A 13298-nucleotide genomic window follows, 5' to 3' on the forward strand; every position below is an offset into this window, starting at 1 on the left:
TTCCTAACGCTATAATAATGCACACTGCGCCAAGCCTTGGTTTTGTACTTACTGTTGTTACTGGAATGAATATACGGAGTGGCACTTGATTGCGTAGAGCTGTATCTGTGGCATGGTACAGTAGTAAGAAACGCCGCAAACGGCGCTAGCAAGCCCCCTTTTGATAAAAGGAAGGGTTACTTTCAGGGGGTTAATCTTGGCACGGTGGCACCGGCTTGTGACGTAGCATGTGAGCTGGGGGTTTTCAGTATTACAATCTGCAGGGGGTTGGCTTTAGTATAGGTCATGGAGTCCGAGCATCACTGTCAGCGTTCTGTGCAATATGGTGTGTGGGCGGATGGCCGGGAGTTGTGTTAGTTGTACTGCGGCAGGTATGGTGTTGTTTACCACATGGCCACCTGCCCTGGCATCTGTGAACTCGGGGCTAGTGGTGCAGGGGATTGCTGTGCCAGTTCAGGACGTACGTGTAATTTTACAAAGCAGGTTTTATGTAACCAACCTCATCCGACGAGCGTTAAGGGCTACTCATGTTTCGAACGCAAGTTGTTTCATAGGTGCTTTCCCCAGCCACTCTATGGCCGCCCACCCCCCCGCCCCCCACCCCCATGTCATTGTCCGAGAGGAGATCTGGGATCAAAGGTTTTAGAGGCCAGATCCTCGATGATTGATTGGGAACAAGAAGGGTAATTTTGAAGGGCACGTTTCGTTTTATTTTAATGGGATTGTTTATTGGGATTTTGGAAGTTGGGCCTCGCGGTGGCATGGAGTTTGCTACATTGGGAGGTGGCATGCTCAGCACTCAGAACGAGACGCCTGACAAAGCTTGGTGGGGGGTCATCGGTGGTGGTTGGCCATTTACGCGCGCACATGTGGCAGCTGGGGTTCGGTTTGTGGGTTATTTCGGGTGGGTTACTTGCCTTTCATGGGGGGTTGTTTCTTGCCTCGCAGGGTCGTTGCGTGAGGAGTTATGGTTAGGGCGCTCCGCGGTAGGGCTAAAGGAGGGGGGGTCAGGGGCTAGGTCAAGGTGATGGGGTACTTGGGCAATGTATAGAAATGTATGCGGTCATGGCGAAGTGGCTTGGGCAATGTATAGAAATGTAGGGAGAGGTTTTAAAATTTTGTTTATCTTAAGAAAGAGAATGCGTTGGGGCATTGGGAAGGCGGGGCAGCCTCCCGTGTAGTATGGGATGGTTTGAAAACGCAGAACAGCACGGGCCTAGACTGTTGGACGTGCAATTGTGGTAGGGCTTTGGGGGTTGATGGCATTGTGGTGGGCATCGTTTTCAAGGTGGCCTCGTTTGGATTAGGCGAAATGCCCGAGGTGGCGGGTTTGCTTTGGGGGGCCCAAATTTATCAGGCGGGACAGTAGGCTGAGAGGGCTTCATGGGTAGGAGTGCCTGCCCCTCCACCCCCCTCCAGGGGGTACGATGCGTGGCTCCCCCCCCCATGACTCCTCGAGCCACCATGCCTCGTGAGGCAGTCGACACTAAGGGGGGCCCCCGCCGAGGGGCCCTCCTTCGTGGGGCGCGGGAGCCCGTCGTTGTGAGTGAATGAGAGGCCCAGTCCAGGCAACAGAGAGTTGTAGAGCTTTTTTTCTGGTTCTCAGTGTTAAAGTGTTTTGCTGCTTGAGAAATAAATAGTAAAGTAAAGCATAATACAGGCCTCTGGTCTTGACATAGAATCTTTAATTGCATGTTTTTAAATTAATGTGATATGGTTTAAACTAACCTTTCCCAAACGGAAAAAAAGATCAAATGCCATTCAATATTAATAAATCCACACACGCCATCATCTGTAATGAAACTTAAGCAAACAGGCACGTCCTTAAAAACTATTGACAGTAATTATATAATACATTGTATTATTTTATTTACATTTATAATTATTCAGGCCTCATTGACTACATGGAGAAGAAGCTTTCATTGCAATATTTGACTAGCATAAAAAAACTATTGAAAGACATCATTGAATAAAAGGAAACTAAATTTTGAAACTGCAGGGCTCTCACGTGTATTAAGAAAAAACGGTACATTTCAACGTCATTTTGCGTGTCTTTACAGCACCCTGCTCCGTGGGAAACGGTGTGGCTTCCACAACTATTCCACCAACATGGCTTCCATAGCTGCTTCACTTTTCTTCGTATATTTGAGTATAGCATGTTAGCTCTTTAATTCTTCACTACAAAGCTTTGGTTCTCGTTAGTCTGTTTTCTGTTTCCATCACTCCCCTCTTGACAGCATTTCCTGGTACTCAAGCGGTGTGATAATGCAAAGCGCGCATGCGATCTGATACGCCAGTCAGTGCCGGGGCAAGGTGAGCAGCAGTGGATGGCAGGGGAAGAAGAGAAAGTTCTTCTAACACCTGGAAGCAGAAGCTCAGGCATGGTTGAGCAGGAGGAAGAGGATGCTGCCAAGGAAGAAGAGAGCAAAGAGCTAGAGGAGCCCAAGGAGGGAACCCAGCCTCAGAATGGGGATGAACCTGTGGAGGTAGAAAAGATCAAAGAGGCAGAAGGTGAGGGCTTCGTAAACTCATGTTTTCTCACTAGCGTCTTCTATTGCTATCTACCCGGTGCCCTGTCTCGGTAACACCCCCACCTCAGCCCTGTCGGCCAGATTGGCATCTGCCCATGATTGCTTTAGCTTTGCTCAGTTAATTGTCTTGCAGTCCACGATCCTTGTCAAAGTCTCCGGGTACATATGCATACCTTTTATGATATTTTTCACAACCGCTCGTTCATTTAAGAGTTACATATGGTTAGTTACAATATTTTTTTATTGGTTATTTAAAATGCGCATATACAGCAAAATGGTGTTTCAAGGCGCATCAAGGCAAGAGAGGGGGAGGTACAGGGGACCAAAACAGCAATAACGTTCTTACTAGGTGAAACATTTGGATCGTGCAAGTGCAGTAACAAAAATTCTGGGGGAGGAGAGGAAGTGAGGTTGGGGATGAACAGGAGGAAGAAGACCAACAGTACTAAGTCATGAGAATTGGGAGCGTGCAAGTGCAGTAACAAAAAAGGAGAGGAGGGGAAGTGTAGGTAGTCGATGATTTGGGGGAAGAAGACAGTCATGGACGTCGTTTAGGTGTTGACATGGGTTGCAACTGCGACCCCCTGAGGTCTCCCTTGCTACCCCATCCTGGGCCGTGGCCAGCAGCAGCCTGTGGTTGTTTTTTTTTGTTTTTGTTTTTTAATAGCTATAGCTATCAAGATGGCTCAGCGGGTTGAGCGCTCGCTGCTGCAATGTGCGTGTGATCTGCAGGTTCGGCTCCTGGCAAGGTCAACACAGCCTTTCATCCTGCTGTTGTTGATAAATGAGTACCAATACAGGTTGAGTGTTATTGTATGTGAAGTGCTGTACAATTAACACATCATTATCGTTTGGGGGTAAATGGGCCTATGCGCACTGATATTAATGATACATATAGTGATCCATTCTTGTATGAAATGTATATCACTTTACAGTCATATTGTAACCATATTTTTCGTAGCGTACTTACAAATAATGGTATGTGATGCCACTACCTGTTTTGTCAAGGGGTGAAAGGTTGTGTTCCATCGCTTCCTGTGATGTCACTTTGGGGTAGGGTCAAATTACATCACTTCTTGCCATCAGAGGTCAAGGGTCGCGTGACGTCACTTCCGACAACCCTGGCATTTTGCTGAAATGACGTCCCTGCAAACAGTAGCGTTCCTACTAGGTCTTCAGACAATTGGGAGCGTGCATGTGCAGAACAGAGATGAGATGAGATGAGAGGGGAGGGGAGTGAGGAGAGGTGATGAGCGGGAAGAAGACAGACAATAACGTTTTTACTAGGTCTTGAGACCATTCAGAGGGTGCAAGTGCAGTAACAGAAAAGGAGGCAAGAGGAGAGAAGTGCGGTTTGGGAATGAGCAGGGGAAGAGACAGGCGGTAGTGTTCCTACTAGGTCATGAGACGATAAGCTAAAAAGCTTATGTTTTAGTATAATTTAAAATGTAAGCACTGCTCTGACTGTATCCTTTTGTAAGAAGCAAGAGTGCTGCAGGGACTCGTGCTTTAGCGCCTTCAGATATTTGCAATCGTTGTTAGAGTATCCAGCACTGCAAGAGCGGGTGCGGGGGGAAGCCAGACACCAAGAAATGTCTTTCTACCCCCCCCCCCGCACACACAAATGCCCCTTGGAAAATGAATGCTAAACTGACATACAATTGTTTCTGCCCCCCATAAGATGCAGAGCGGTGCACGCTGTGACAAATCAACTACCTGGGCACCAGTGGTCCAGGGATGAATATCGCTTTCTAAACCGCACACCTCTAGTAGACTAGAAGGGATTAGAACAGATTGGAATGCAAGTAAATTATAAGACCTCCTTGTCCAATGTTGGTAACATGAACGGAACGGCAGGCTTATCTCCACAAGCTCGTGGATCGTTAGTTAGTTTCAACACAGCGAAAATACAATTTTTACACAATGATAAAAGGGACTGTCCAGTCAAGGTTTTATAAAAAGATGTACTTTTATTATTACTACAACAGACAGTTCTAGCACACTACAATTACAGCCCACACTATAAAGGAACACAGAGGACAGGCAGTTTCACAAAGGAAAGGGATGCACTCTGCATACTGACAGGAGGGTAGTTGGTAAAGTAATCAGTCTTATAGTAAAATATTATTTGGTTTCCGCACCAAAGGGGCAAAGGGTCGTAACTGTCTCTAGGGGCCTTCGGAGAAGGACAAGGGGGCAGAACCACGCCGTGATTCTGCCGGGTTTGGCCATGTAACAAATGCTATAAATAAAAATAATAAATGTACCTTTTGCTGAAGAAGTTCTTGGTGCTCGACAGCGTCGAGGTGGTTTCGGGGCGCTTCTCAGCCCTTGAGACAGAGTTAGTGGCGGGTACCGGGCGGCAGGCAGTTCGGCAAGCGAGGCTGGATGGATGTCTGCAGGCTGTCTGGCGCAGCGGCTCGGGCCAAGAATCGTGTATGTGCTGATTAGCGGATCTGGAATGCTGGTCAAGACGTCTAGGACGGCTCTGGTGACTGCGGCCTGACAACAGTCTGCGGTGCAACCGGCTGCGGTTTGAGGACTTGACTGTCACGAAATTGTCCTTAAAAAAAAAAAAATGGACGCTGGATGATGCTTGTGTGGCACTCCTCTTAGCTTCTTCGCAGGGTTTGTGTCCTTTCAAGGCGGACGGCCCAAAGCTCAGGAGGTTGTTGGAAGGCAAAAGCCTTGTCCTTTGTCTAAAGACTCGCTGGCACTTCCCACCTAGGAAGCTTGCTGTCAGAACCTAGCAAAGCACACTGTGTGCTGGCTGGGTACCGGTTCTGGATCTGCAGGACGGGTGCTCTGAATCCGGTATCTCCCTCTGTTCTGGAGCTGCAGGACGGGTGCTCTGAGTCCGGTATCTCCCTATGTTCCCTGGGAGATGTTTAGGGTCGGGATCTTGCTTCCCTCTTGGAACTCCTGGCCTTCCTTCACTGGTGGAAGACGTAAGGTAGACTGTACCTTCACCCGATCCAAATGAGTCCCGTTCTCCTGGCAAGTCGTCAGATGATTTGATCAGTGAGGGGTTCAACTCTTAAAGCCAAATGGACCCCAGCAATTGGTGTAAGCTAAACCCACCTTAATGAACCAATCCTGGGTCCCCACCAGAAATCTTCAGTAATGCATCAGGGTCAGAACCGGGGTGCTTGGCAACAGACAGAGCTATTTGTTGTCATCCTTCCCCTAAGTCCCACCCATCCTCCTGTCTGCTGTACATCAAAGTGTCTCCCTAATTAACTGAGCCCTATGCAGCGCTTGATCACAGCATGGGCCACCTTTGAAGTAGGGGGTTGCAGGCAGACTTTCGTCTCCTACAATTCACATACTTACCTTCTCTGAAAGTAGTGGTTCTAGACTGGACATTCACTGCCCTTTTATACCAAGGAGGGGTGTTGGTACCAAGTTGACACATTGCATTACAAAGAGGTGTCTGACGTTTGGTCTCCATTGTCACTTCCTGCACCCAGGCCTTCCCTGAGGCCTGCTAATGAACATTCTTCAGTATTCGCCGTTACCAGCAAGGTTTCACAATGGAGAATGGCCCCCACATTAATTCTTTTTAAAACAAACAAAAAAGTCCCGACGAGCACACTTTTCCCGTGCCGATGGTCGAATTCCTCAAACACGCGCTAGTCCGACTACAAAAATAAATGGCCTGACTTCTTTCTGAAGTTAGACTAGTCAATGCGCGCAGGACTGGTGCTGAAGGCAGGGCATGCAGCACTGCAGGGTTCGAAATTGAGGGGAGCTGGAGGCTATTTGGCTCCTGCTCATAGCCTAGAAGAGCCTGGTTTATATGGGAACAAGAGGAAGGGCGTCCTACCACATTTATTTACATCAAAAGATTCCTACATTCCTTATTTACTGCAGAGATAAACTTCATTTGACATACTAAGTATCAACAAGTTTGTAAACTCATAATTAAACGAGAAATAAATACACATAAAGTGATGAAATTGACTTTTAGGCTGCTTAGTTCAACTAAATGTCAAAGACAAAGAATGGAAAGAATTTAATCAACCATAACATTTAATAGTTTTATATGAACAACACATGCCCACTTATTTTGCAAACATATTCAAATAGAAACAAAGCAAAAATAGATTGGAAACATAATTCAATTAGTTACCATACCAATTTGCAATAACATGACATGAGATCTGAACAATTGTTTCATTAATTGTAGTTAAAGAAACAAAATTAAACGTAAAACCGTAGGTAATGAACCAGGGTGGGTCTTTACAGATACAAAGACATTATACCTGTTACTTCCAAGGTATACTAAATATTCTGCGGGAGGTAACCAAGTCTATGGCCCTAGAAGAGCCTGGTTAGCTTAAAACCAGCAGTTACCAGGAGCTACTTTTGGCTCCCCAGGCCAACTGATTCAGAAACAAACAGAAATATGTGAATTGAGCTCTGTGTGTTTGGGTCAATCTATACATAACGCATCTATATGACATTTTAAAGCAAGGGGAGTCATAAATAATGGATGCAATTACATGTTTGCACTTTATGTGGAAGTTAGATTTGCGTAACACTATGTACTAGCTTCTCGTTCCCCAGTGGTAGCTCCTGGTGCCGGTTACTGCTGGATACCCAGGAGCTGCTAGTCGCTCCTGCTTATCCATTCCGAATTTCTAGCCCTGCACTGTCTGGTGTCCGTGTCCCGCACGGTTCCAGGCTGCAGTGACTCAGAGTGGGGTGGGATATGGACACCTGTTTGCCGTGTGTTCCTGCTCAGGTGGCAGTACCTTCATTGTTATGGTGGGCAACTTTACAAAATGGTTTTGCAGGTCACTTGGTATGTGGTAGCGCATCAGAAGCGCCCTGCAGTGCGCACGATTCCATATGGTATCGTTTGCACCCCCGATCTCCCATCAACCTTTTTGGGTAACATTAGTAGCAGGTGGCATTTTAACACATAAACATAACAACAATACAACTGCAGGACCCATACAGATGCAGGAAACCCATGTATTAAAGCCTGTCCAAGCTCTGTGGGGCAAAATACATGCAAACCTCCTCATTTGCATATGGATTGCGCCAACAGAAGTGACATCACAGAAAAGACATTGCAAGGTGCATCATCAGTCTTTGATACTTGGAGGCAGTGGTCCAGATACGATTTGGAAGTGGGAATATTTTAATATACTCCCTCGTTTTTTTTTAAAGTTGTGAGTAAAATGATTTTTTTTAGGGAGTAAAAATGTTCAATTGTCAATGGAAGTATTTTATATGTGGGTACAAATGTTTTAACTGAGAAACGGAAATGTTTTTGTAATGTATATCTTTGCACCTAGTTATTCATGCAAAAAAGACACAGGTTTACTTCTTACCATCAGGCAGTAATAATAACAGTTTTTTCCTGCATCACTATGTGCACTACTGGTCCAAACATACCCATGGAGCTTTTTGTGCAGAAGCTATTTTTTGTTGGGAAATTTTTGTGCTCCCTATTTTTAGGGAGGTAAAGTGGTCCATACACCCCTTCTCTGTAGGGCTGCTTAGAGGCATCATGGAAGTGACTTTTCGAATAAGTTGCCATAAGTAAGACAAGTGGCAAATAACTTTGTGGTGCAAAATACCTAAATTGCACTCTTGTTATATATGGAGATCAAATTGAAGTTCTCTCGACTGTGGAGCTGTTCAAGACTGCCGCCAGGAGCGCGAGAGGGGTGGGGCTATGCTGGGGCATGACCCACCACCAATCAGCACTTAATGATTTGAGGTTGTCTCAAGAGGCTGATCTCTGTGGACTTTCTGTCAAATTTTAAGTCCCATGTTTTAAACGCGCTGACAATTTTTGGACGGTCGATTGAGGTCTCAAAAGGAGACCCACTTCCAGACTGTAGCCCCAGTTTTACAGTGCAACCAAGTAATAGCTGTCGGTGTTGATGACCATGCACGGCTGAAGGTGAACTAGAGGTTAGCAGCTCTGTCCACCCTCTGGAGATCAGAGCAATGGTACATGACTCTTTGTCATCCTCAATGGTGCTGGGCAAGCCTGGAGGAAGGAGTGAGACTGTAGGGGGGGATCTTAATACTGTCCTAAAACCAGCACGGGACATTTTACAACGCCCTTCCCTTGGTGGCTGTAAATGTCAGTCCCACGGCTTCCGCTGTGGGCGGCCGAGGACTGTATGACCCTCATCAATAAATCGGCCCACTGGATTAATTCCAATATTCAGAACAATCCCTGTAACCCTGAACACATTCTGATGGCTAGGAGGGTCCCCAGGCTCCCTGGCTGGGGCTTACCAGCAAGTATATCATTGGCGATTGCATTGTTTTTTTTTTCTTCGTTTAACCAAGTCTTTATTTCTCCGCTCGTTCTACATTCATAGATAACTTGCAACTCTTTGTGCATGTTGTGTGTTATATTTCAATTAGGATTAGAGACAAGTTTTTGCAGACACACTGCGCATAACCACTGAATTACGCTGAGTTGAAAAGTGATTTTTAATTAACACAGAGGTAGCCTGACACGTGTTTCGGGCACTTGCCCTTCCTCTAAGGCTACAAGTTTGTTTAAGTAAACACAAAAGAATGTAATACAAATAAATTAAACATATTTTGTGGACCCAAGGTTACAGGACAAAACAAGGGATGAGCCATGGAGCCGTACAGTAATCATACATGGCATAATATTGCGAATTTTGCAATGCATAATGTCAAAAGACAATTAATATATTAACTAATTCAAAAATAATAAGTCAACAAAACAAGGACATGTACAGTGCGATTACAATGGAGAAGGGGAAAAATCATACCATTTGCATGTTTGAATTCATCAGATCAACAATGGAAGAGGGGGAAAAAGAGGATAAATAAAAATTCATTAGCCTGATGGTTCTCAGTGGGCCATACAAGAAATAAGGACTATTAAAAATTAAATATTGTTTACCTGTGAACAGGTGTAGTTCAATTATGGACTGAGAGAGAGTAAGATAAAATACCAATTTAGGACACTTTATAGAGGCGGCATCACAAGTTTAATTTTTGTCATGATAATATCCTGTAAAATATTCGCTAAACACTTAACCTAATAGAAGGTAATCAATTTAAGAAATGGTTTCCCATGGGCTCCACTGTAAGTTCAATTATATACAGAATATGTTATACAGTGCACTATTTACATAATAAAACCAGTTAGGCATATGGGAGGGCAATTGCCAAGTAAGTACCTGTCATTTGCAGTTGCAACAACGAAGTAAAGAAGCGTTTCCGCGTGTCTGCTTTACAAGGATAATGGAGAGAAGACGAGCATATCGCACGTGTCCAACGAACAGAAAAGAGAAGAGAACAAGAGGGGGGAGGAAAGACAGGCAGCGCAATTAGAATCAGCTGCTTGTCTGGTTTGGTAATTGCTAGGCGCGTAGACCCTCGGAGCCCTAGGGGTCTGCGTGGAAGAGTAGTACTTAACAGCGATTCCGCTTAGAAGTAAGTCTGGAGCCTGCCGGCCGCGACCCATGTTGCCATAGTTATAGCAACAGCGTGTGCAAGTCAGCGTGCGCGGCCTAAGTGTGGGAAAGTGAGGCCGCCATCTTGAGTGTGTGTGCAATGATCGGCAATTGTAGACCAGTTAGGTGTATGACACACAAAGAACCACAAGCAAAAAAATAGAGAGAGAGAGCAATAAGAAGACAATTTGAAAATTACATTTGTGCATTCACTTAGCTCATAAAAACACAGAAAGTTCATGGTCTGTATTGAGGCCATGTGTGACAGTGCGATAACGACAGATAAGCGGCGCTTCTAATTGTCGCAATTTAAGAATCAAATTCCCACCTCGTTGTGGTAGTGTAACCTTGGTCATCCCAGTGAATCTAATTTCAGCTTTGTTATCCATTTGGTGAGTTTGCTGCCAATGTACTGCTAATGGATATTTAGAATCTATCTGGGATATGGAGGCCAGGTGTTCTCTAATTCTGATCTTTAGTGGCCGAATTGTACTGCCAATGTAACACTGTCCACATACACACAAAATACAGTATACACAAAACTTGGTATTGCAGTTAATAAATGAGGTAACTGTATGTGTACCCAAATGGCCAAATTCAAGCTTGCTTGTTTCTAGTGCAAAATTGCACATCGAACACCCCCCACACTTACGGAATCCACTTGTATTTGCTAGCTGCAGCCAAGTTGGTTTATGTTGTGGGTTGGACATAAATGAAGGTTATAGGATGTTTTTAAGGTTGTTTGCCTTGGTGTAGATGAAATTTGGCGAGTCATCTACCCAGGGTGTGATATCTCTGTCCAGTTGGAGGATGTGCCAATGTCTCTTGACTATGCTGTACAGATTAGAGCTTTCTGCGTTATATTTAGTAATACATTTCAGTTTATTGCTGTGAGTATTCTGACGGCGTACTTTTGGAGCGAGTAAATCCTCTCTCTTTAGCGATTTCACCTCCCGTTGAGCTTTGTCAAGGAGGCGAGTGTCGTATCCTCTGGCCAGAAAGCGATTACGGATGAATGCACATTCTGTTTGAAAATCATGATTTGAGGAACAGTTGCATCTAGCACGTATGAATTCTCCTTTAGGGATATTACGTGAGACCGATTTCTTATGGCAACTGCTCGCGTGGAGTAAAGAATTAACCGAAGTGGATTTACGATAAGTTTTGGTTGTCAAATTGTTATCTGAGATAGTAATGGTTAGTCCAAGAAATTGATACTACTATGGCTGACAGTCTGAGTAAATTGGATTCCCCATGAGTTAGTTAAGATAGTTCATAAAATCATTAAGTGTGTCACAGGAGCCCGTCCAAATCAGAATCACATCATCTATATATCTCTTCCAAGTATGGATATATGGTGAAAACATAACATTTGTAAACACAACCAGTTGTTCAAAGTGATGCATAAATATATTTGCAAGGGCAGGCGCATAGTTTGCTCCCATTGCTATACAAGACATTCATTGATATAAATAGAGATTGGTTCAAAGATGCCACCGCCCCCACTCAGGATGGGTCTCCCTTCTGGTATTGTGGTATAGGCTTTATGAATCTTGGTCAGGAAGTAGGCTGTGGGCATGACTGGACCATCTACAATGAGAAACCGTTTTTCAACATCTGATAGGAGACCTCTGGTGTACCATTTGGCCACAAGTTGGCTGACTGTTGCCCGTATTGTACCAATTGGGTTTGAGAGTAAAGTTTCATAACAACCAGGTGAGTTTAAATGTTCAAGACCCATGGCAATGTAGTCATTCTTGTTCATTATTACCACATTGCCGCCTCTGTCTGCCTCTCTGAAGATCAAATTATCGTTGGAGGCTAGCTTTTGCAATGCAATTTGTTGTTGAGATAAATTACGTTTGCACCCTTTCTTCGAATTAGTAGAACCTTGCAATTTGTGTATGTCATTGATTACTGCTTGGTGAAATGTATCAATTAAATTGTCCTTAGGGAAAGTAGGCACAAATTTTGATTTGCTCGATAATTCCTTTATGTTCAAATTTTGCTGTTGTATACTTAGATCATGCAACAAATCCATCACATTAGCAGTTGAGTCATGTTCGCATTCTTCCAAGGACATGAGAACATGTGTACTTAACATTGTCTGTAATGTGACATCTGATGGGGCAGGCTGATGTGTTTTGGATTTAAAAAAAATTCACTTGCGTTGCAAAATATTTTTTAAGTTTGATTTTTCGGATAAATTTGAAAAGATCAATCTGAATCTGCACATAATCATTAGTGTTAGTGGGAGCGAATGAGAGTCCCTTATTCAGGAGTACTCTTTCGTCTTGAGAGAGAGGGTAGTCACTCAAATTAGTGATCAGATCTATCTTGTCTGATTCCTGAGATTGTACAGCGAGCGAGTCACTCTGCGTTGCGGTAGAGGGGGGGCGTTTGCGCCTATGGGGTTGGCCGCCCCTGGTGCCCCGAGGCTTGGGTCTGGGATTGTGGTACTTGTGACTAATGGTGTTTGAAATCTGACTTTTTTCATGGCCGCCAATGCGGCTTGACGATTGCCTTTCTTGTAACGGCGAATCTGCTCTAAAAAAGGGGTTGGTTGGGGTGAAGTAATATCGGTTCGATTGCCAGTGGAAGCCTCAGAAACAACAGAGAGATCCACTTCTTTATGACTAGGTCCCACTAAGGGGTCTGAATCTGTATCAGCCTTGTCAGCATCGCTATCTACTTCGGAGCTTGCTGTTGAGGAGGCTGCACTGGTAGGTCGTGAGCGAGAGACTTCATCATATTTAGGTTGGTATGTGTACACCCTATCATCCCGATAGTCTCTGTCATCACGGGAAAATTTGCGTGATTTACGAAGTTTAACCTCATCTTGATGTATTCGTAGGCGGGTATAGAGGGTTTTATAATTTTTATCTATGGTAGCACTTGGTGCATCAAAATGCGCAATCTCATCTTTGAGTACATCAATTTGAGTTACAATGCGATCATGTTCTCTGCTTGCATGCTCAATAAGCAGTTTGAGCATGGTATTTGAACTGGCCGATAGGTTGGCTTCCCAATCGGTTGCTAGGTCATTATCGGCAGGGTCTTCAAAATAAGTATATGAAGGCCCCTAGGAATTTTATTTTCTTTGAGATAGTGTGTTAGGGTCGTTTTTTCCCAGAATTTGTTGATCTCTCTAATGCTGAGGCGTTCTAATTTGATAAACTTGGATCGGAGATCATCATTTTCAGCTGGCAATCTTTTGAAGGGGTTCAAAGTTGAGCCTTTAGGAGCAAATAAAGCTTTAATATCATCTTCTCTAGTCAAAATATATTCTGCTGCAGTTGCC

The 13298-nt window shown here is 44.4% G+C and overlaps 1 protein-coding gene across 2 annotated transcripts in view; it reads left to right on the top strand.

The window, feature by feature from the left end:
• The first annotated feature begins 2245 nt into the window (after positions 1-2245).
• Positions 2246-13298, top strand: part of DPY19L4 (dpy-19 like 4) — a 1351687-nt gene continuing 1340634 nt past the window's right edge. The window contains exon 1 of one of the 2 annotated variants that reach the window (XM_069621372.1): positions 2246-2511. In XM_069621372.1, coding sequence (XP_069477473.1) covers positions 2328-2511 — 184 coding nt within the window. In that variant the 5' untranslated portion in view covers positions 2246-2327. The remainder of the gene's footprint in view (positions 2512-13298) is intronic. The other variant, XM_069621373.1, reaches the window with a different exon arrangement.

This window comes from Ambystoma mexicanum, chromosome 5q, assembly GCF_040938575.1.
Source record: "Ambystoma mexicanum isolate Mex_15411 chromosome 5q, UKY_AmexF1_1, whole genome shotgun sequence".
Lineage (NCBI taxonomy): Eukaryota > Metazoa > Chordata > Amphibia > Caudata > Ambystomatidae > Ambystoma > Ambystoma mexicanum.